General features: G+C 38.1%; 1 protein-coding gene and 1 long non-coding RNA gene across 2 annotated transcripts; one reads left to right on the top strand and one right to left on the bottom strand.

The window, feature by feature from the left end:
* LOC129407668 (uncharacterized) lies at nt 1–2,126 on the top strand. Its single transcript, XR_008631655.1, has 3 exons — nt 1–279; nt 1,167–1,358; nt 1,964–2,126. It is a non-coding gene; the product is annotated as an uncharacterized LOC129407668 (long non-coding RNA).
* Nucleotides 2,127–11,514: 9,388 nt separating this feature from the next.
* On the bottom strand, nt 11,515–23,274 carry LOC110169332 (dystrobrevin beta-like). Its single transcript, XM_055149436.1, has 20 exons — nt 23,008–23,274; nt 22,148–22,230; nt 21,907–21,987; nt 21,087–21,300; nt 20,818–20,903; nt 20,424–20,578; nt 20,247–20,346; nt 19,961–20,127; nt 19,465–19,589; nt 18,678–18,743; nt 17,923–18,000; nt 17,621–17,705; nt 17,465–17,544; nt 17,181–17,294; nt 16,148–16,244; nt 15,270–15,426; nt 14,081–14,170; nt 13,948–13,995; nt 13,315–13,344; nt 11,515–13,234 (listed from the first exon to the last, which is right to left on the bottom strand). Exons 2-19 carry the CDS (start codon nt 22,227–22,229, stop codon nt 13,337–13,339), a joined length of 1,833 nt encoding a protein of 610 aa, XP_055005411.1. The 5' UTR covers nt 22,230; nt 23,008–23,274; the 3' UTR covers nt 11,515–13,234; nt 13,315–13,336.
* Between the last annotated feature and the right edge of the window lie 2,071 nt (nt 23,275–25,345).

The following is a 25,345-nucleotide window of genomic DNA, read 5'->3' as shown; positions in this document are numbered from 1 at the left end:
GAAAACGCAGACCATAATTGCAGTACTCACAGGAAGCAGCTGTTTGCGTTTCCTGCCGGGACGTCCCACGCGGCGTTTATTAGGAGGGCTGGCTGGGGTCCCCTCCTCCGGGCTGTCCTGGTCTACCCCGTCCTCACTCTGGGAAAATGCAAGACAAGCCAAGATATTTACAACACAATTTAAATGGTGTTTTGATTTAAAATTAGGCACAGAGCAATTATAGATTCAATGTAATTTAAAACATGAGAAAAGGAACTAAAGTAACACCAGAACCTTGTGGTAAGTTTTTTTGTAACATGAGCTGAACAGAAAGTACCAAAATCTTTTAGAGAACCGTTTTCTGTTTATACATTTTCAATTGTCAGTGCAGTCAAAATAGTCTATATCATAGAAGTTTTTCTCAACTGAACTGGCAAGAAACACAGAAAGTTTGCATATTTGTTTCAGTTACATGGTAAAAATATTTAAAACATTTGAGACACTGCGGCATAGTGGTTAGTTCTCTCAGCACAGCCGGAGGGTCCTGGTTTCAATTCCCCGGTTTACCTATTCTCCGCCAGACTGTACAGATTTTCCCAAGAATAAAATATAAATACTAAAAGCATATGGGGAACAATGCCACAGTGGGGTACTGGGGTGTTCAAAAATATCTAAATATCTAAATATCGATATAATAAATAATGTGATGATACAGTATTGATATCGTGGGCTACTGTATCGATATACCGCCAAGAGCATTTTTTTTTGGTATATTACTACTATTTTGTTACAGTGCTACAGTTTTTTTTTGCTTGGAGGAAGGAAACTCGTTTATGCTACATAATTGACATATTCACTGTTTTGATTATTAAAATGTTTGTGTTTCATATGAATTTTGCAGAAGACGTGGTTTAACAAAAACTTTTTGTATCACAGCCATGTTTTAGACATTCTTTTTTATTGAACTGTATTGAATCGATTTGAAATATAGCCTATTGAATCAAAAGTTTACTGTATCGAGATAAGTATTGTGTCGTGGTCCATGTATTGAGGTATGTATCGTATTGGCAAATCATCCACCAACCGCAGGGTCACCAGTTTAAACGTATGTGATCAATGCCCTGTGGCTTATGTAGATTACAGGCACCATGACTCTGGTCTAAAGGATGTATTCTTATTTCACTCAGCCATCATCTCTTCTCTAATGCCAGTCTAATGTTCTCCTGCTGGACCCGGTGCCGCCGTGACACACAAGTGGTTGCTAAGGTGCAAAAACTGCTTAGCAACTGTCTCCGCTGCCCGACTGGTGCTGCTGCCGAAAAACATGGAAGATGACAAATCCCTGAAGACCAACTTGCACACGTGTACAAGTCGCAGAGGTAAACCGCCATGATGCAATCGTCAGACAGATGTTCACGTTGGCATGCAATGAGGATACAACAACACAACAGTCACATTTTGATCATACATGTAACCAGTACACTAGCATTATGGAAAAGCCAAAATATCAATACTGTATGTACTATGCTTATAATCTTGTAAGTATATCAATAATGAGTTTTAACTGAGTGATCTCAATCATAGAGCAGTTTAAGTAGTACATCAGTTGTACATTACGTAGTACAAGAGAAATATTTTATAAAAATTTGTTTTCTGGTGAGTGTCCCTCATCTACATGTCTACAATGTTCTATAATATGGCATTAAAACATATCTATTTTCAGGGAGACAACAAGGGGCTACCACAAAGTCAAGTCACAGGTCAAATCTGTAAAAGAAAAGTTATAGTGCATCTTTAGGTTTTAGTATTATTATTTTGTCCATGTATGATAACATGTAGATTGTCTGTCAGTAAGTTGGTTTTCTGGACTGGGATGTCCTGACTTGACAGTGGCACAAAGGGACACCGGTTTAAACTTTAGTATGTATCCTGTTATTGTGTGTCCATACGTCTCTGATCTATTTCGGTCTGGGGGTTATTTTAGGACACGGCAGTTGCTAAGAGACCAGACTGCAGACCGGGCGTTGAGCAGCAGCAGCAGCAGCCTCCCTGGAGCCGCAGACACCGTGTCCTCTTTATTTGTGCTACATCCTCCCGCTCTGTGCCACCGCTACTACTCCTGTTCGCCCTCTGCTTTGTCTCACCATTACCTGCTCAAACTACAAGCAGAGTTCGTACAAGGAAAATAAATCCTATAACAAGAACATATACTACTTATCCTCTGATTGGTCCAAATGAATTATTTGCCTTTTAGTTTGCAAGAATTTATAATTGCAACTTTTGTCTTTACATACAATTCAAAGCACAAGGTTCTATCTTCTGAATGGTCAAAAGTCCCCAAACTACTAACAGGAAGGTGAAAGCCATGAATATTGAGGTTACGTTTCTAAATAGAAAGTTTTACTCTTGACTAATTTATAAGCTTTGGTCCTGAAAATAAAAGCCTGCAGAATAGATTTAGTAAAATAGAGTGTATGAGGTCAGATGGATCTTGATGACACCTTTTGATAATAAACAGCAGGACTACATTTACTGTACTGTATACCAGTGCACATTAAAGGAGCCCAGTGAAAGTATTGCAGCCAGCTAAAAATGGCTTAGTCCAATTCAGATGATGTACTCGATAAAAACAAAACCAAGGTCAGCTACAGGCAGTAGAGGGACCACAGCAGCTCATGTGAAGGTGATGGGTCCATGCCAAATCAGAAACAAAATGGCCGAACTAAAAGACAAAAAGACGAATGCAAATTCTTTCATAGTGCAGGTATATTACAGGAGCATACAGTAAGTAAGAAGGTTACAGATGTCCTTCCTGGCATAAAACATTATTCGAAGCTTAGAGTTGCCAACCTATTTAGATTGCGATCCCTTGAAGTTAGAAATTTAAGATGTAAAACAAACTCTTGACTTTCAGTATTATAGTAACTCAGTTTTAACCCAAAAAAGTTTACATTGTCTCTGAATTTCCTCTTTGTCCTCCAACCACAACTTTTCTTCCGGCTTATCTCCAGTCTTTGAGCTCCTGTCTGAGGAAGTTTAAAGGGAAAAAAGCCTAGAAGGAAAACTTTGTATGTGTTGGCGCATTGCCAGATTGTGAATGTGGAAGTAGGCGAGTAAGATGTGCCTTTATATAGCAGCAGCCCCATAGAAAAGAACTTCAACCTTCACAGATTTACGAGCCAAACGCCGGGCTCAGATGGGTGCCAATGAAAGGAACTGTTTTTTGGCATATGTATGTCGGGCAGGTTTTATATCGGAAGAAAAAAGGAACTTCCTAAACTCACCTGGGTTGGCAGCTTGGGGGAATTCAGTGAGTCTCTGCGTCAATGTATATTAATAACTATGACGGTATAATATTAACACTCGTAGATCATTCTGTGTCTTAAAGTGGAGTTTTCATGCAAAATCTACTTTTTACAGCTTTTAGTCATATAATAGTTGCTTCCCCTTCTCATTTACCCAGTCAGAGTAGTATTTATAGTGATTCATGCTGGTTTGAATAATCTTTATTCTCCTGCATTCAAGACAACATTACTCTGATCAACCCCTGTTGATCAGAACGTTGAACCCCCAATCCTATGTGTATCAGTGATACACATAGGATTCAGCTACTCACTAGCACGATCTGCAGCTATCCATCAGAGCTGTTGACAAGTCTGCGGTTTGTGATGACGTTTACAGCAACGTTAGCTCCCACTGGGCATGGCATTTTTGTAACGCAGACTTGTTTCTATGATTAAGTACAGCTCAGCTGAATATGCAATGATTTTAAAGTAAATTCATTGAAAACTCAAGGACCCGTTCATATTCACACCTCATTTTAAGTTGTACTTTCCTATCAGATCAATCAGGAGAAATATCTGACACCTTGGTTTGTCACTAAAATATTATTGTCTCTCTGTGTTCTGCTGTTACTAGAAGTTGTGGGTGATCTGAATAGATTTTTCATAGTAATCAAGGACAAATTATAGAACTCATTTTCATAATATGTCTTTGGCAGAGAAAAACACAGTGCACAAACATTTCAGTATATTTCAGCCCTTTAGTGAATACTTTGTCTTACCGCTTGATTGGAGGTGTCATTCTCTGGCGTTTGGGGCGAGTCGGTGGCAGTGGGGCTATTGGACGGCATGGCAAAAAGCAGGTCCCCAAAAACAGTTTAGAAAGAATAAATAATTAAAAAATCAAAACATGGGAAAAGCCCCCGGAGACAACAGGTGCAGCCTCATTCAGCGGTCAGTCACTCAGTCCTCCCCCTCTCTCCTGGAAACACAGATGTAAAGCTTGTCATTCTCTCTTTAGATTAAAGGGTAAACATTTCAAAGTCAGCATCAACACACCAACTATTGTAAAAGACTGAATTCACGTTAATGTCATTTGTTTTAATTGTGAAATCTTCCGGGATCAAGGTAATCACTTGATGCATGTAATTGAATTTCTTTATTTAATTGGAATCATTAAGCCGATTTGTTAAGTTTGAATGAGAACAACACTAATGAAGTAATCAAGACAGACAAGCAAAACAGGATAGTCACATTAAAAAGCTAATTCAATGAAATCAAATTCAATTAATTCAAAAGGTGAGAAATCTTATAACTCTTATAACCCAAAGCTGGACAATATGATAAATCATCAATAATGACTTTCTATTCAGTTTTATTTAGTCAATCAAATATTCATGAACATAAGCAAGACTGTGCTGTGCCAGCCCCACACTGCCAGATCAGTCGTTTTCACCTTGGCTTAGGTCATCAGAGGCATAATACTCCCTACAATGCACAATGTCTTGAGGGTTCATTGTCTCCAGGTCCTGTACTGATGGTAAATAAACTTCTCCAGCCTCATGTCTCTTCTTCCAACTCTCCGGCTAATTCAATTTATTCCACAACAGAGAGAGTTCTAATTATAGATATAACAAAAAATGAAAAAATAGTCAAATTTCATCCTCCAAATTTGAACTTGGCTCCAATCTTTAAGCTTTTTTGGCTGTAAACCTCTGTATTAAAAAGACCCAAGCATATCATAGCATGTCAACTCCCAGTCTCCAGGTCCTTTTTCCTCTCCCTGGTGAAAAGTCAGTGTCTGGCTGACATTTTCTACATGCTCTGCTTTCATTTCTCCTCTCACTGAAACCCACCTCCTGCCCCTGGGGTCGACCGCTACGACAGGTGCGTGACTTCAACTGACTGTACAGGTGATTGATGGGACAGGAGCAGACCAAAAAGTAAGAACATATACACATACACACACAGATAGACTTGCAGGTGTTGGATTCAGGTACAGGGCAGGTAGAACAGTTGTAAGTGATTGATGTGTCCAGATTAAATCATCCTGTTTGATTAGACAAAAGGCGCATGCTCACTTTGCAGGTGGCTAGTAGCTCAATGACCTAGATGTGTCAAAAACATCAAGTTGTGTGGAAACCATAAACTGTCAAAAAAGTGTGAAAAAGGTGAAATGTATCAGAAAACTTTGTATACTTTGGAATATTGGTAGGGTAGGGCAGTGCAATCAATCAAATTTTAATAAAGATCTAGATGACTGTTGTTGTCAGTGGAGCGCTTGTGTCTTTTTAATTGAGAGAGCTACAGGCAATCCTCTGTGGTTTGGAGCAGCAAGTTGTGAAGGAAATCTGTATTGTTTATGTTCAGAAAAAAAAATTTTGAAAGCCATAATTAAATGAGAAAATAAAAATGAATGGAAACATATAGTATGTTTGATCAATATGAGGAAAAAATCATGGTAAATTTCCCCTTATTGCATCTGGTAAAAATTATACCATTCATGCTCTATACAGTGTTCAGTCCTAGTTCAAGGGTAAATGTTTTATCCACTGTATTGACAATGGTAAATTATTGTTAAAACTTAATTTACACACCCCATGAAGCTAAAATTAGTATCCTAGACCATTTATACTTTCATAGTCTCAATCCAGATCACATTGTAAAATACTAGACAGGCATAATGGGCGTTTAAAAACTGTCTCTGGACTCTCAAGCTCTTGGTTAAAAGTTGTAATATTTTCCCATAGCATAAGTCTGCGGTGAGGTATTGTTTCCATATGGTCATATCTATGGTTTTCAGACGCTCAGAAACAGGAAAACCAGCAGGTAACCAAAATAACATGGGAATTCAGAATAATGGAAGATCCAAATCTGGTCCATTATTACTACAAACTCTGATACTTTAGCAGAAAGATCATATAGATTTTAACTGCCATTTAAATGTAACTCACTAAAAGAACAATGTGGTAGTAATTACATATAAGACTATACCTAAACTAGCCTATTTTATTGTTTGTTAATATGTGCATTATGTGTTTATTATTAAGTAGGGCTGGGGTATATCGAGATACAAAAATCCAATCCTTAGGGGTGTGAAAAAATATTAAAATACCGATATATTGTATGATTTAATTTGATGATACAGAATCAGTATTGTGGGCTGTATATTGACATGTCACCGTTATTACCCAATTTTTTGTGACAGCGCATTTTGTTGCTTATTTAGAGGACAGAAACTGCAATACATTCAACATATCCACTGTTTTCATGACTAGGTGTACTGTATTTCATATTACTATTATTATTATTTTTATCTGATGTGATCTGGTCCTGTGGATAATACACATTTTTGACCACCCACCCCTCCTACTGCTCAGCCTCCTTCATGATTGAAAGGAAGATTTAACCAATGACAGTGAAGTGTCAACTCTCAGAAGCAGCAGATGCCTATTAATAATAAATATAAAAATACTAACTGCATGAATCACGATAAAATTTGAATTGCGACCTCGGTTTTAACAAGTCGTGACAAGATTTTTGGCACGTCACCCACCACTAATTGCAAGTTGGGAACAGTGCCTTGGAAGAGGTCTACGGTAGATATATGCACTTTCTTTCTTCTTATCTCTTTTTCTTTGCCTTGTATTGTAACTTGCCGTTTTCTGGTCTGAAAGCACAACATGTCCCCACTCCCCTAATAGCCGGAGCATGTGGTTTCTCTTGAATCTCTCTGTACAGTTCTATGTCATTCTTCGAAGCTGTGGCCTTACCTCACCTACTGTAACAGGCAGCTGGCCAAGGTTAGCAGCAAGAGAGGAAATTCAGCCCAAAATCCCTGCACACTCTTCCTCCACAACACAAGCTCTTTTCGCCTCCCCAAAATGTGTAACGTAGTGGGATCAATCTGGCCCCTCCCATCCCTATAGTGGATCTACTACTAGTCTTGGCATATACTTCTCACGTCCTGGAGTAGTTTAAATTAGAGCAGGATCCAGGCCTGAGGACAGGAGCTTGTTGTTGGTGGGAGGGACAAGGCAGATCACCCTCAGAGCAGAACCCTCCAGAGGTGCGTCTAAGTGCAGTGAGTTAAAGACAGGCACAGGAAGTGGGTGAGAGAATTTCAGAATAAAAGCATAGCCCAAAATATGTAAATTGAATTCATTATGCAAGAATAAGTGATGTGGTCAAATCTGATGTAGTTAAAACACTAGGAAAAGGCATAACTACTGGTAATTATAAAGATTTTACATCAGATGCTCTTCCTGGACTCTTCATTTATCCAGGCTTGGAATCGACACAAACAATGTACTGGATATACAGGCCTATTCAGTATATTTCATGAGATCATCCACCTGAAAGGTTATGAGAATCTGCACATAAGAAGCTAATAAACTATGCAAACAATAATAAATAATAGTATTATAAAAATAGGCTAATTAGTAGGAAATGGAATGTTAAGATTTTTATTGATCATTTCATTTCCCACATGACAGGTTACTCAGTAGTCTACCAGTTCAAACAGATTAATTACAACTTTCACCATAATGAAAACAACCTGGACCACTGACCGCCAGAGAGAATAATGCAGAGAGCTCCTGCTCTCCTTCAACAGCTCTGTTCATAACATTGAGGAGTCCTGAGGTGACTCCTGCCTGGCTCTAGTAGATGCTGAGTGTAGGAATCATTACAGCAATCTAGTCCTTTTAACATCCAATGACAAATCCATAGACTGAAAGGCAGCAGGCTATAGTTAAGTGTCTGTATAAAAGTTCCCAAAGGAAATAATTGAGTTTTGGTCTAATTTGGAATCAAAGTTTTATTGTGTAGCCCTCCCGGTACCGTGGAGGTGGTGGTGCTGCCTTCACGGACAGTTCTGTGACAGTTACTATCGGAGCGACCTGACGCGGCCTTTACTGGACACACTGTAAACGGGCTATAATCTCCCCGAGGCTCAGGCCGCCGCTGTGAGACACGTGTGTGGGCATGTATCCGCCATAAGCCCCACGGACTCCGGTAAAAACAGTGTCTGTGGCGCGCTTCACACCAAGTGCACCCGTTAACCCCGGGAGGCGCGCTCCCGCCCCTCGCGCTCGCTGATGTCTGTCTGCAGCTGGAGCGCAGCGGGGATCGCGGTAACGACACCGGAGGACGTGAGTCCAAAGCGATGAATAGTGGCAGTGGTCTTACCGTGTGTCCGTCCCTCGTGCTCGCTCTCCTCCACCTCCTCGCGCTCCTCCGGGCAGCTCCGTGCGTCCTCCGCTGCTCGCGCGCTCTCTCTCTCTCCGAGCGGCCTGTGCTGCTTCACGAGCCGCAGAGGCAGCAGCGCCAACGCAGCTCCGCAGGGTCCTAAAGGCGCCAGGCAGGCTGTCTGTGCACAATGTCAAGTTCCTCTGCAACTTTTACTTCGTTCTTTGCACTCTTGTCATTTTAAAGGATGTGGCGTAGCCTATAGGCTAGTTATGGCCGACTACTTCTACTGTCAGACCTTGGTGAGGAAGACATTGTAGGAAAACTGGGTCACTGCCTTGTTACACACAAGACAAGCCAAACGTGACATTCACTAACCAGATTTGGTTAATTTGCGCCTATTTCTTTTTCACATTGCCTATTCATCAGATAGCCTAATGATTCTGTAGGCTCGATCATTTAGATCGGGACAGGCCTAGGCTCTTAAAATGTGCACTTCCCAAAGTCCGTCAAGCCACATTCATTATTAGGCTATTCCAAGTACTTTTCAAGGTTAATCCCGTCTTTGCCCTCAGACAGTTAAGGGAGTTCTCAGCTTCTGTCTTTCGATGCTATGTCAATATCTTACACGTGGACCTACTCCAGGTTCTGTTTGATTATTTTTTAAATAAGAGTAAATGGTCACATTTACCAAAAATAGGCCTCTTTGGTACCCCATACTAGGCCTCGTATTACTATGTAACAGTAAACTATAGTGTTAGCCTGTTAGTAGAAGTGTTAACCTATAGATTATTAGTAAGCACTGGGTCTATAGTAGGAGAGTTCAATGAGTTCTTCACTTATGAAACTCATATTTCAGCAGTCCTGTATGCAATACTTAAATACATAAGTTGTTTAACCTCCTGTCACTCCTGTCAATAAAATATTAAATTGAACAATTGCTGCAGCATACCTTAATTCATGGACATAATAACATAGTCCTTTAAATAAAGTAAACTGTCCACAAATCACCAACAGATTTAACGCACGAATGGGAGAAGTGTTGACGCTGGATTAGTTCAGAGCAGGTCTGGGCACGTTTTAACCGCTGCAGCCATCTTTGCATGTTGGAGTGAAAACCTCCACTGTCTCTGTGTATTTGAACATGAATGTATATGATGCAATATGCAAGATTATGTCATGTCCAAAGTCCAGTGGGGGCCAGTCTATTGTATGTTTGTCTCATGAATTCTCACAATAAAGCTTTATGAAAATGGAGTATTGTCTTTATGCATTACAGTCTTTCCATACCTGTAACAATTATGAATTAAACAGGTATACTATAGGTGTAACATTGTTTTATGTATAGCAAAAATGTGTGTCTACCTGGACGACTGAGGGATTTTAAACATTGTTTTATGTGTGTGTTTGTGTGTGTTGAAATTTAGTTAAATAATAATAAGAAAAATAAATAAAAATGAAATAAAATGCATACAAATATTAGCTCACACAAAAATATTAGTATATAAGTAGTCGTTTTATGCAGTCGTTTCACATGGTTAAACTGCATTTGACCCAATGGAGGAGAAAGTGAACCAGGGTCATCTCTGTTTGAGTATGAGGGTGGGTTATTTATAGCAGTCATTAAGGCCACCGACATCATCAATGGCTTTCATTCAGTCAACCAGGTCTAAATCCCCTCAATGCTCCCCTCCCCACAGTATCAGAGCTGGGTCTATCGCAGTCACACACCCATCTCACAAGGTCATGACCTCCTCTCAGCCTCATGGGAACAGAGGAAACTGCTCATCCATACTAATTAGGACACTAAATCAGGAGCAGCTTCAAAGGTGGTAGACTATGGAGGCTCTTCAAATCCATTGGTGGTATTGATCGCAGAAAATAGGTTGTTCTCATGATAAAAGGAAGACTATTGAACAATTGTTGTGCTATATTTTCTATAGATTCTCAACAATGCCATGTCTGCAGTTGGTAACCAAGGAAAATGTATAGCCTACCACTTTTGTTGAATTGTAAGTTGATTGAGGCACTATAGATGAGATTTGGGATTTTTGGATACAGTCAGCAGGGGCAACACTCGGTCTTGTCTGTGTGAACGTGCTGACAGTGAGTGTGCACAAAATGGAAGCCATGTCTCTGTCAATCCGTTCCAGGGTAGAAGCAGCTTATAACCACCAGTGACCAACTACCACATATTCATGTATTTGTAATCATCTCAAACTTTACTGCTGTTATATCATCATGAAAAACATGTTGTGTTTTGTTTCCTTCACACATGTTTAAGTAATCCTATATCTCGAAAGCTTAAAATCTCTTCATGGTCAAGCACAAAAGTACATCTGTGACATGTTAGTGCCATATGAACCATCTCGCACTCTGAAGAGCTCAGGGACCGACCTCCTGCTGGTGCCCAGAGTCAGGACTAAACACAGGGAGTTATCGTTTCAGGTTCATGCAGCTAAAATCTGGAACAGTCTCCCTGAAGATGTGAGACAGGCCTCTTGTTTGACTCTGTTTAAATCTTTTCATTTTTCATTCTGTTTCATTCTCTGTAATTTAATGTCTGTCCCGTTTTATGATGATTATTTGTGTTTTTATTAGTTTTTATTGTGATTTTAACATATTTCTTATTCTGTAAAGCACTTTGAATTACTTTGTGTACCAATTGTGCTATACAAATAAACTTACCATGCCTTGCCTTGCCTTAAAATCCTCTGCTCCACCTTGTAATCTAATGAACAGGTATTTTTCACATTAACAGCTATCTTTGACCTTTTGTTTAGTAGAGATTAGCAGTTCCAGGGCTGAAATGATTTAAATGATTAGTGAAGGTGTATGGAGTTTAAAAACACATTACCACATGACATCACAAGGTGGCAACAGCCTTAATATGCAGGATTTGTGTGTTAAACATGAGTGAATGAAAGAAAAAAACAACTTCAGGTCTGTTTTTGATGAGGAAACAATATTCTAACATAGATAAGAAAATAGTATAATATGGACCTTTTAATGCACTGTGTGATAATCTACTGTACCTGAAAATAAAAAGTCATAAACCATGTACTTGATATAGTTAAATATTTATTGAAATAACACAGATGCACACTCGTCACACTTAGTCTCTTAGGCAAAGTTCTGAGCTCATCTTGTTTACAATTTGTCATTTGTCTCACTCACCAGTCACACATATACCACACAAACATGTACACATTCACTTAATCAGACGCACCCAATAATAAAGAGAAAACTTCAGTCAAACTTAAAAGCTTATTCCAAAATGTACAAGCCAAGCATAAGGCAAAAAAAACTGAAACATGCTATTGTACAAACTATAGCCATGTCATGCAGTTGGCAGTTTGATCATGTTAAAGAAAATAAAATTCAGTCATAGCTTCATCAACAGCAAATTAGTTCTTACAGGCTTTTATTTTTCAGTCATGCAGCAAACCTATAAAATTAAAGTCTATATTGAAATCGGTTGAACATGTTAAAAAGTTCCTGACATAAAAAAAAAAAAGAGATGCTCCAGGGGTGGATTTCAATTTTGAATTCAATTTTGGTAGGCTTATGAATCAGTTGCACAGATTCTAAATACAGTACATGTGCCACTCTGGTAAGTAATAAATAACATGACTTTGAAACAGTCATGTAATTCTCAAATAAAACCAGCTGAGATCTCTTAATGTGCATCCCTTTACAAAGTTGCAATGTAGAAAAACATTTCTTTCTAAACCTTCCCTTGACCTTTTGAAAAGTATCTACTGTATATTTTTTTGGATAGTTTCTAGCACACACACAACCACACAAAAGAAAGTTACAATTCTTGTTCTACCACTGCAGTACCACAACACACAGAGGCCTGGACAAACCTGAGCTACTTCACACTATAGCACCTATAGCTCTACTCCAGGCCTTAGACCCACAATGGGACTACTGCGTCTCCCTTTACACCTCAGCCACTAAGGCATGACTTAAAGTGGTGACTCAACATTTTTATCATTGTTCTGAGAGCTAACCCATGTCAGTCATTTTTTTAAAGGTCCAATGTCTGAAAAATGTGAATTAACTTTTAATTTAGAAGATCATTCAAAAGTAGTATTTATTAAATATAAACCATTCCAAATGTGGTTTATATTTAAAAATCCTAGAAAAATCTGTTGCAATGTATTATTAATAATACTATTATATACTAACTTCATCTTCCACTGATAACTACTGACAACTAAAACTTTGCTAGAGTGTCTCATTGAACAAAGTTAAAAAGCCAAACCACCCCTTTAATAAAATGGGATTAGTCCCTTAAAAGCTTATAGTCTCAGCAGGGCCAGACCACATGCAAAAACACACTCAAATCAAGGAAAAATCAAACACCAATAAATACTAAGCACACAGTGCCAAAAATGAAAACATTACAACTCATTAAGCTTTCATCCTCTTACTTTTCTCTTTGTTTAAAACATCCTCAAACTTCTTTACAACATGTCCTCAATCCTCTTCATGTCCTCACAGGCCCTCTGACTTACTTGACCCTTTAAACTTTGACCACACTTACAGTAAAAATCAGTAGGCTCTTTATGATTCTTCAAACTAAACAAAAAGACAACCACAGTGACAAGACAAGGACTGAATCACAGCTATACATCAGTAGAGACCCTAGGGTCGTTTGGTGTCCAGCATTGTGATTGGCTGAGAGATTACGCAGCTTGAAATATCCAGCGGATGACACTGGCAAGCTGCACTTCAGGCCCCAGAGGAGAAGTCTTTGGATGATGCATCAACTCTGTCTACAAGAGAAAGAGAAATGATTGACTTAACTTTACTTACAAAGTCACAGTTACATTTTACATGTAATGCTACTACTTACATTTTCTTTGTCCAGGATCCGTTTAACCTGCTGTAAAATGGGAAGATTCTTTGTAAAAACTGCCAAAGCAAATACAGCACTAAAAACTTTTCACTTAAATACCCCCAGATTCATATATTTTATGGCCAAGTACCCCCGACTAGCTTCAGTGCTGTTTCTTTCCAAGAGTCCCTTCTGGTTAAATCCACTTGCCTCATAAAGCAGGGATAATGAGATGGCATTTTAATGAAGCTCACTACAAACAGAGGAGCAGGTACAGGGGCAGGGGGCAAGCACGGAAAGCTACAGGAGTCTAAACAGCAATAATGTTTTCAATATAAATATTTAATGCTAAGAGTTTAAGCATGGAACAATATAAAAAGCATGGAACAACACATGAGAGAGATTTAATAAGGAAGAATAATTGATCCAATGAAGGCTTCAATAGTATTGCCCTGATCACCACAGTAATCATCAATTACATTGTCATAGTCAGGATTTTTAGATTGTGCTATATGTTTGTTGCACAAAAGTAAATAACAAGAGGGAATTTTAAATACCAGGGAACTGAAACTCTTCTGTAACCAGCAATTAAATACAAGAAAAAAAGTTAAAAGAATTAACTAGAATGCAAGCTAAATAAAAAATATTTACCTCTGTCCTTTCCATTAATGAGTCTTTCTTCTTCCTCCCTACCTTCATCTTGGGAGGAAAAATAAACAGTGACGTTATAGTACATTGTTTGGAACATTGAACTATGCTGTCATACTGTATAGAAGTACAATACCAGAGTGCAGCTCTTTGACCAGAGAGGACACAGTGTTGGTGATGGAGTCAGCTGCTACTAAAAGGTCATTCCTCAAGTTCCTTCTTGGGCCTGTGCAGAAGAGATAACAAGAAATGGATGATACTCTAAGGAAATAGTGAGTCTCACAGCAAATTTTGATCACATTTTGGGGTTTTTAGGATTAGTGAATGTGTGAATCATTATAACTACCAGAATGTGAACATAAAGTTTCATGTTTTTGTTTTTTCATACACAAGATGCCAGAGGTGGGAATTTGCAAGTCGTGACTTTGACTCAAGTCAGACTTGAGTCACTATTTTTAGGACTTGAGACTTGACTTGTTAAAATGGACTAAGACTTGGGACTCAACGTGGACTTGAGGCCTGTGACTTGAGAAGATTCGAGAGGCACTTTTAAATCTAAATTCGTTCTATTCTGACTGTAATGATTCACTCTAAGATCTTGTCAAGATATTTAAAAAGGAAAAAATGCATTTCTACAACTCTAATATACTCTACAAATACTCATATATAAATATACTATGACTTCAAAAGTACAAATTATCTTAAAAGTCATAAAAATTGCAAAAATCTAAGCGAGATTTGGTGCTTTGGTTTAAAGACTTGAAATGACTTGAAGCTCAAAGCATACTTGGATTTGACTTGGATTTATAAGCCAGTGACTCACCTATATTTGACTGGGGACTTGACTCGGACTTAAGGTCAAATACTTGAGACTTACTTGAGACTTGCAAAACGATGACTTGGTGCCACCTCTGCAACATGCTATACTTACATAACATACAAGTTCTCCATTCTATTCATTCTCTACACTGGATGCTTGACCAAAGTAATGCAAACGATGCATGCCCCAAATAAACTGATGGAAATTAGTAAATAGTAATAGGGACATTTTAATGGAGCATTTTCATTTTATGGGCAAAAATGACACATCCAAAACCTAGAAGTGTGGTAAGAGCAACACAGTAACAGAATCTGCTGTAGCATGTGTGTACGTGTGTGTGTGGATGAGACTGTGCATGTGGCGATGTGTCATGAGGCGTGGGGGTAGGATGGTTGGACGGAAAAGCGTGAGGCATTGTTTTTTTGCTGTCCCTGCAGTATAATCAGCCAGGTAGGACATATTGTAAATAAAGAACAGAGAACAGTTAGGCGTTGATGTCACTTACCTTGGGCAAAAGCCTCCTGAACGTCTCCCCCGACCCCAGCCAGAGAGTCGTGGTGGTGGTGCATGTGGGTGTGAGGAGAGGCCGATCGGGCAGAGCGCACTCCAGCTACTGGACTGGGGCGGGCTGGGGAGGCATGGGACGAGCCAGCAGCCTGAGCCTAGAAATGTAAAGAAAATAATTCAAAACGACGTCTAGCACAATAGTTTTACTACTGTTCGTACAACACTATTATGGTAAAATAATGAATACTTAGAGTCTGTTTATTGTTTATGTTAGTTTATGTCTAGATTATAAACACTGATAATAAAAAAAAAATTTAATTCCTTATGCTTCATTTGCCAGTTTGTTAAAAGGTACAAATTGAAAATAAAAAATCGACTTTTAAGAGCTATCAACCAAGTTATAAGTGTTTCTCCTTCTCATTTACTTTATTTGAGTTACAGGAGTTGAGCTCTATACTTGCTCTGTTGTCAGGTTTTATTAAAGAATTATACACATAGCCTGTTTGGGTGTTATAGATCATATTTAGCAGACAAAAGCATAATACATCTTCCTTATCTTTTATAGGTAACAAAAAATGTGCATCTAAATATTTTCCACAACCAATAATATCAGCAACACACACTCAAATCATAAAAACTCACTGCTTGTCGTTGTTCCTCATCCTAAACGATCACAAAAGGAGCATTTTGGGGGAAAAGGAGAGAAAAGTGTGGAAAAAAGGGTCAGAGACAGTCGAGGGAAAGTTCAATTCAAAGTTGGAAATGTAGCAACAGCGATCATACTAAATTAACCACTGTGAGGATAGCAGACATAGGGAATACAGAGGAATAGAAAAGTAAAGGGCAAATCTTATATAAAGTTTAGCTCGCATTCACCTTGAGCAATTTCATGAGTCCCTCGAGCTGCACCATGAGCTCCCGGCGGCTCTCCTGCAGCGTCGACATCCTCTGCTCCAGTTCGTCCTTCCTCTGTCTGAAACACAAACATAATATTGCAGTTTAGACACCACACTTAAAGGTTACAAAGAGACAGATGACGATAAGGAAATGTGATCTAATATTATAATCAGACCAAACAAAGACATACACCGACACTTCTCTTTGCCTCTGTGATGTTGTGCCAGGTGGGCTTAACAAATCACATTGATGTTTCAGAAGCACTCATTTATTTGATTCATCTTAAGGCTATTAAAAAAATCTTACTGTACATGAATCCTGATTAAATTAAATTGTGGTCTAGTATTTTAAAAAAGTGCAATAGCTAACATGTGCACTTAGTCATCGAGTTGGTACATTCATGGATTTCAGTCTTCTGCTCAAGGCAACATTTTGAAGATATTTCAACATTCAAAAGGCTGGATATTTTTTGGCAATGGTCCTAATTTTTCATCATCTAAAATCCATGGATTAAAGGCGAGAGCAAATCAGCACCACAAGAGAGTAACTATAACTTTGAGAGTGTGTTGTAATTCAAGATTTGAAAAAAGGTGTGTCAGAAAAAAAATGAGTGTACTGGAAAAACATCTGTTAATTTTCAACTTAGTAGTGGTTAATAAATTAACTCCTACAAAAAGTAACAAAGCAACAAAGAGCAGTTGTTTCAATATAATGCACTCTATTGCACTACAGCTCCATAATGTTTTTATTTTTGCAGAGAAGCATAAACATGTTGGGTGTGATTTTTACATTGGCGCTTCACACAATCTGCCATCTGCTGTGTCCATCTGCTCTCGAGTGCTCTCCTCTGAGCCACCAGTGTTTCCCGCCAAAACTGAAATGTGGCACTGCAGAAAAACACTGTTGCATCGATGGCAAAGAGTGATGACTAAACTCTATATATGAAGTCCCACAGAATATCAAGTTTGTAAAAGGGGAGTACAGTTTACATCCTCAGGGGGGCACTGTTCACCTGAGTTGGCGCAGTTCGGCCAGGAGAGTGGGATTTGTGGTGCCCTTCTCTGGACTGGGATGGCACGCTGCGTCATGCTCTACACGAAGACGCTTGATCTCAGCCAAAATCTCTCTAGGATACAACAAAACAACAACATACCGGAGATACCATTAAAACTGAATTACAGTTAAGAGTTTTATAGAGCCCATCCTTAAATATGAAATAATGTCATAATCAAATTCTCAAATGTGAACACAGCCTATTTTGGAGAGAGTGTTAGTAAGAGAAGATACCAAACAAACCTGTTCTTGTTTTCCAACTGAGCAATCAGCTCCCTCTTCTGCTTATTGGCGTCAAAGTTAATGCTTCGATTTGGTATCATCTAAAAAGGCAGAAAAAAGCTGTTCAAAGTGGAGCCAGAGCGGATTTTGTAAACAGTTGCTCTTAAATTCACTTACGCCTGATCCTTCAGTTTCTGCCAGACGGGATGTGTAGCGGGCGATCAGTTTGTGCTCCTCATCTTGTCGGCTTGGGCTGTCCACACTAAACCAGTAAAAATACTACTAGTTGTTTCTTTCATATTATAATTGACTATCTATGAATCTTTATTCTTCAGTTTTTTATGCTAGGCTACTGTGACCAATTACCCCACTAGATCAATACATATTTTTTCTGTCTTTTTGTAAATAATTTAGCGTTTAAATAAATTATAAATGTTTTAAACTAATTAAAATAAAGGAATCAAGCACATTTCTCTCACCTTGGGCTGCCCTGGAGCCGATTCACATAAGCTGCAATAAGTGCATGCTCCTCATTCATTCTCTGAGCAGCTGACAAACTGAGAGGGACAAAAGCACATTGTACACTGAAGTTTACATATTAATAGGACTGCTGATTAGTTAACTTCTTTTAAAACATATTTTCACTTTGCGGACTACCTCGCAAATACAGTCTATACAGCACTGTTCTAAACAGTAAAAAATGTCAATAATGTAAGCACCACAAGATTTTTAGTGGAATTAATCAATAAAACCATTTTGCAATACACTTAATTTCTCAACACTTTTCTGGTGCTTTACTTTGACTACTGGCATTACTATCACAAATATTGTAAAGCCAGTTATCATTTTTATTGGGTTTTCTTTTTTTACTCTTATACTGTTTTCATTTGTTATTGCATTTAATTTATAATCATTTAATTTTCTTACAGTGCTATTGTATATGTGCAACATCTTTGTAACTGTCTTGTTTATAAAATGTGCTTTACAAATAAAGATGGATTAAACAGGAAATGGTGATGTTGCAATCCAAGGATGATGAAATATGCAAAAATAAAACATTTTCACCATCAATAAAAAGTATTTAAAATCTAAATGAACTTTGAATCTACTTTAATCATCAGTTTCACATTACAACATTACATTTGGTTTAGATTTTATGTAGAAAGATGCTACTCTTTAATTGTATGCTGCTTTAATTATCAATAATGTAAGTATCATGATGTATTATAAATACCTTTTAGATGATTCTGGCACCACAGGGGACAGCATCATATCTTCACCGTCGATAGGTCGAGTAGGTCTAAAGTAACAAATACATTATTAGCCATGTAAACAAATGCATCAACAACATGGATCAAATATGCAATTTAGCAAAACACATTATAAGGTCACATGAGGTAAGAAACAAACTCCTTTCAACGCTGCATATTTCATTTAAAATGTAACCAATTTATCTAATGCTAGCTCTCTCACTCACTTGTGGAAAGTGCAATGTCTGTATTTTGGCCTAATTTAGTTCTGCTGGAGGTCTGCAATGATCTACGCTGAGGTCATTCAGAAAATCAAAGACTAGAGGTGGAGCTACATAAGTGGGTGGCAATGGAAGTAAACACGAGGCTGTTGTGTCACATAAAACAGCTTATCATTTGAGAAGCTGTATAAAACTTGAAGATGAAGTTTACAATTATGTGCGAATAACAGACACTGAACTGCTACTATAACTTACTGGAATACAGAAAGTAATGGCCATTTTAATGCTTTGATTATACAATAAAATTCACACTTGTATACGACTAAATGAAGGACTTCAACCTAGTTCAGCCACAAAATGCACACAATCTAAACTACTGACCAGCAATTTGAGTTGAAAAATGAAATACATGTGCATGATTATAAAGTATATTGTCAGCATAAAATTGTGAATTTAAAAGTAGGTTCCACAACAGACCACCTCAGAACCACAAATACAGCATTATACTTCTAATGTTGCTTATTGTTTACAGTCTGAGTATTGGGCTTACACAATGTTGGAAAGGTTGAGGGTTCTCTCTGGTTCCTCAGGGTACACGGGGTGAGGAGGTTCTCGTGTTGACACGCACCCCAGAGTCTTCCCAAGAGCTCGGCCAAACTTTGAGGCTGAGGATTTCTGCAGTAACAAAGTACAACAGTGTAAACCTCTTAGATGTACTGAAAAGGTCCTACTATGTTGTTAGAAAATAAGACAGCGTAATGTCCTACTATGTTATGCATTATTTAGACATTTCACTCCTTAGCTTTAGTATTGTATGTAAATAAACACTCAACTAAAATAAAAAAATTAAAAATCATGACAGTTTCAATATGATGTTTTTATGTTGGCTATGAGGTTTCAACTCATCACCTATATGCATAGACTAACTAACTAACAAGCTAACAAACACAATAATAATGTAGAAAAGGTACATTTGTACATCTTCCTTAATGCCCTGAACGCCCCCTGCTGGTTTGTTCCAGGCACCACATTCTGGCAACACTCACCCAGGACGAGTGCTCCTTCATCTGGTGTTGTCTGCTGTGAGAGCCGCTGGTGTTTCCTCTCCAGAAACAGTTCTGACACAGCTGGTAACCGCGACAACGGAGGCAGCGGTATCGAAACCCCGTCATCCCATTACTACGACAATAGGAGCAAGACACCGGGTGGTACACTGAGGAGGGGAAAGAGATGTCAATCAAAGTACACATCGCAGAGTGAGCTGTCAGTCACACTACATAAACTACATGAGTAATTTGAGTAATCACACTAATACAAAAGTATTCACTGTACCATGCTCCACGTTGGCCATGCGGTGCATCAGTGGGAGCCACACCAGACACTGGGGAGGGTCTGACACAATGTCCAGAAACATGTTCAGCATAACTCTCTTCTGCAAAAGACAGTGGAATACCACATTAAAACAGCTGAATTATTTTTTAAAAAGCATTGATGAGCCTGACAATGTACCTGTTGTGGGAAGCATGAGCGGGCTAAACTGTGGTTGTATCCAAAGGACGGCCCCTCGTGGACAGCAGTGGGCAACTTCAGAACCTCTCTCAGAAAAACATCAAACTTTGGCAGCACCAGAACTCCATGGGAGTCAGAGACCTGAGAAAATACATCTGACAGACAGAAAAAGTGATTATTGATAATGGTAGAGAGCAATTAGTACATACTATAGTTTTTGTTTTTCTCCAACATTATTAGTTCCACAAACAAGGCTGCAATTTATAAAAGTATCCACTAGATGGCACTTTAGTAACATAAGTGAGTAATAACTGCTGACCATGATGACAGCGACATCTGTCATCTGTAAAAAGGCAATAAAACTTTTATTTTCATTGTGGAAGTAAATACTCACAACGGAGTTTATCGACCAGTTTCCCTCCACAGAGCACAGACAGCAGAGCCTTCACAGAGAGCACAGTGAGCCGACCTTCAGGATCACTGCAAACACATAAACAAAGTTATAAAATACTCAACTATAAATATTCATATTCAACTTCTAACAGTAGTAAATAATACAGCTTTAATCCAAGAGCTAATTGGATTTTAAAATGCACTTCTCTGCCCTTGTGACTAAGCTAAGCAACATTGCAAAGCGATGACAACTGTCCCTGTCATTCGCACCTGTCAACAGTGGCCAATATGAGCTGGACCAGCAGCACGGTGCTCTCTCTGGGGTTGATGGTGTAAGTGGTGGGCAATCTTTTACTGAGCTGATTAAACAGAGAAGAGACCAGGTTCTCCAGGCGAGTGACTGAGATACCAGCGTGCAGCTCCACAGTATTCAAGCCAGCGTCTCGTACAGCCTCAATCACATGGTATATGTCGATCAGGTGCACTGGGGATGAAAAGAATCAGAGTGAAAATGACAGTATGGACTTGTGGACAGCAGAGGTGGATAAAACACTTAAAAGTAAACTCAAGCTACACAGATTTTTAGTCGAATTAATCAATGAAACCCTTTTGCAATACACTTAATTTCTCAACACTTTTCTGGTGCTTTACTTCAACTACAGGTATTACTATCACAAATATTGTAATGCTGGTTACCATTTTTATTGGGTTTTCCTTTTTACTCTAATACTGTTTTTGTTAGTTATTGTATTTAATTTTGTAATCATTAAATTTTCTTACAGTACTATTGTATATGTGCAACAGCTTTGAAACTGTCTTGTTTATAAAATGTGCTTTACAAAGTTTATAAAGTTGGATTGAACAAGAAACAGTCATGCTGCAAGGACAATGAAATATCATACAAAAATAAAACATCTTCACCATCAATAATACGTTTCAAAATCTTCTAAATGAGCTTTCAATCTACTTTAATCATCAGTTTCACATTACAACATTACATTTGGTTTAGATTTTATGTAGAATGATGCTACTTTTTAATTGTAGGATTTGTCTTATAGTTACAGTGATGACAGTGTTGTTTCTGACTCACAGTTGCATCTCTTCTGCAGAAACCTCAGTTTGCATGCTGTTCGATATGTAGACAGCACAATGGCATCAAAGTTCTGCTCCCCTGGGACAAGATAAAACAAAAAGACTTACATCAGTAAATGAGTCATGGACTCTTAAACTAATCACTTTGCACTTGACGCCTGAACACCACAGCACACATTTCCTCACGTGCCATTCAAATACAGTGTAATTTATCTCTTCGGTTCATTCCTGTGACTCACCAAGCTCCACCAGGATCTGCCGGCTCTCGACTCCGGGACCTCGCCCCCGGTCTCTCAGCCCCCCCTCCTCCATCCTCACCATCCTGAACACAGACAAAACACAAACTACTATTTAACAAAGCAGTCAAAGTACTATTATTATTATCATCAGTGTTGAGAAGTAACTGAGTACATGTACCAGGAATATGCATTCTGAATACAGATTTTTAGTAACTGTATTCAGGTGGTATTCAGAATACAATCACTTTCCTTAAATCTAAGGAATATATGGTGGTACTGGTCACAAAAATTTAGGCTTCAAAAAGCACAGAATCAGTGAAAAAAAACCAGAAATTTTGGTTTGTGCTTATGTAATTCTTCCATCTCCACTGCTGTATTCAGTATTCTGTAACTAAATACATTCAAAGTATTCTTCCAACCACTAATTATTATTGTCTTTTTTTTTTTTTTTGGTTGGTTAAGAAAATGTGTCCTATAAGATGAAAAAGAAACAATGTGTCCTCTATGTTATCCACAAAGAACAAATAACATTTGTTTCAAATGGTAATATGTTGAAATGAATCTGAATTTAAAATATACTCTTAAATATATAAAAATATATATTTTTTATTATGCAGTTACAAAATAATAGGTTGTGGTGGCCAAATATTATTTAAATAAGTTTTGTTTTACCACAAGAAGCCATTACATGACTAATGCTGTCACTGCTGACAAACTCTATTGTTCTACAAGGGAAATGACTTGGACACAGTAACGCTCAGATTATAAAAAATATGATAATATAATAACAAAAATGTAAATGGTAAATTCAAAATACGTAGCATTTCTTGACCCTTATTTCAAAGTCACATAGTACTTACTCAAATAATAAGATAATTTGGGTCTATTAAGATTTCCCAGCAACAGTAGCCAAAATCCTCCTTGGAGAGTCAGATTCCATGTGGTTGAACAATTGTGGCCAGTAAAAAGAAAAATTAAGATTCATGTTTGGAATTTGTAATGAAAAATACAATCCACTTTCATAGTTATGCATGAGCTGAAACCATAATGTCTTTTTCTCTTAGCTTCTCCCATATCTAAGACTAACACGGCCTTTATTCATGTTACTAATATTCTTATCCTTAGATCTCGACTGAGAGTGTCTAAGAGAGGGGTAGTATCACTCTATTGACTCAACACAAAAGCTATGGGTGAATTCTGCACCTCGTAACTCTAGCTTCAAATGAAGACACACCCTTTTGGACACATAAGACTATACTGAGTTCAAGGCCATTCAAGGATGGGCTTGTAAATAAACAGCTGAAGTCATCTGAGCTCAAGGCAGGCGTCGGTGTGGAGCTCTGGTTCAGATTTTGTTTGTTATATAACAGAATTGCATTTTATGTTTAAAAAAAAAAAAAAAAAACGATTCACAAATAATAATGCTGTATTTTACATAGATAATTAATTTCAGCTTCCAGGTTTCAGTGTCTTAATTGTCTTGAGGTCTCTTTCCATTCAACAGATTTTTTTTTATAGGCTAGTGTTTTTATGTAGTTAATCACTATGGCAACAGTCTAATTTTGTGTTATTCTGAAACCCATATATAGTGGCTTATTGCATTTAGGGCTGAAAGATACGAAAATATATAATGTGATTTTTGATAAGCAGTTATTAAAATCAGCTCAGAGAGACCTCATGCAAATTTTGTTGTTTGCCAAATATTTTACAAAGCCTACAAAACTGCAAACTTTGTTAACTGCATCATGTCAACTAACAGAACTAGGAAATCAAAAATGTCATGTCAATGTTAATTTGCATCTCCATGGCAACAGTCAGAGTGGCCTAAGTGACTCTCAAATATTTGCGTTCCTCATCTAAATGTGGTGACAGGCCAACCCCCAACACACACTTTACACTACGACATGGTTTGTGCACATTCCTGAGCGGATTTCAAAACCTTCCCAGGAGACTTGGGCTTCATTCAGACAAAAGACCTCAAGAGTCCTCCCCGCTCTCCCCTTCTCTCTTCCTCCCTCTCTCTCTTCCTCTCTCTCGCTTGTCTCACTACTCTCTTGCTCCCTCGCTCGCTCACACTGTTGGCTGGTTGCACTGTTGCTCCTTCTTGTCTTGTTGCAGCTGTTTCACTCCCTAACTCTCAAATTCAAGTGTATTGAATCAAAAGATGCTGACAGCTGTATTACACAACATCACAGTTTTCCACTATTGTAGGCATATTTCTCATTCAGTAAGTCCAGGTGTATTGTGTAACTTTCCCGGTGGAAGGTCAGTCAAATGCTTTTCTCCATGGAAATGTTATTGCTTTGTCTGGAATGTTTCACAGTATGGTATTAAACCTTTCTATCTTCATGAGACCAAGTCAGACCAAGCTACAGGTCAGATCTGTGAAGAGTAGGGGTGTAACGATATCCAAGCCTCACGATACGATATTGTCACGGTATGAACCTCATGGTACAATACTTATTTCAATATCGTGGGAAAGCTCACAATTAGGAATGTAACAATATCCAAATCTCTCAGTATGATGTTTTCACAATATACATCTCACGGTACGATATTTATTGCGATATTTTGTGGAGGCTAACAGAACTGTTAATATGCTATTTTTTCCTCTTAAAATGCCCTTGACAAGACTTAATCCAAAGAATTAAGACTTAAAAGTGCTTAGAACTGTTATTTCTTCTTGTAGTCTACACTAAAATGGAGCAAAGGATCATCATCTATGTACAGTAGTTCTCTGTTTTTTTTAGCTACTGCTGCACCATAACTCTTAAATTAAGCAAAGAGACTTGTAATTCGATATATTGTGATGGTCCATGATATTATTGTGAGAACTTTGACGATACGATATCACATTGTTTGTTACATCCCTAGTGAAGAGGCAACCCCGCTCAGTCAGAGTTCACTTTTTTTTAGGTATTTAGGTATTTTTGAGCTGTAAAATCACCTGCATGATGATGATGATGATGATGATGTGAAAGTGGAAGCATAGACTCTTTTATTTATTTTATTTATTTATTTATTTTTATGAGGTTTAGAAACCGCAGCCTCATGAGTTACTAGTACGGTATCTAAGCCTGCTGTCATGTTAAAGCATGAGCCCACTTTTCTGCTGTGTGACTTTGAATGGAAGGGTTTAATTCCATTATGTTGCCTGAACTTCAGTTATGAAAATACACTTGCTATTTCTCACCCTTA

This window comes from Boleophthalmus pectinirostris, unplaced genomic scaffold (assembly GCF_026225935.1).
Source record: "Boleophthalmus pectinirostris isolate CB_2022bp ecotype Guang Dong unplaced genomic scaffold, ASM2622593v1 HiC_scaffold_13, whole genome shotgun sequence".
Taxonomy (NCBI): Eukaryota; Metazoa; Chordata; class Actinopteri; order Gobiiformes; family Gobiidae; genus Boleophthalmus; species Boleophthalmus pectinirostris.
Note: the sequence above shows the minus strand (reverse complement) of the source record. Positions and strands in the feature narration are given on the sequence as shown.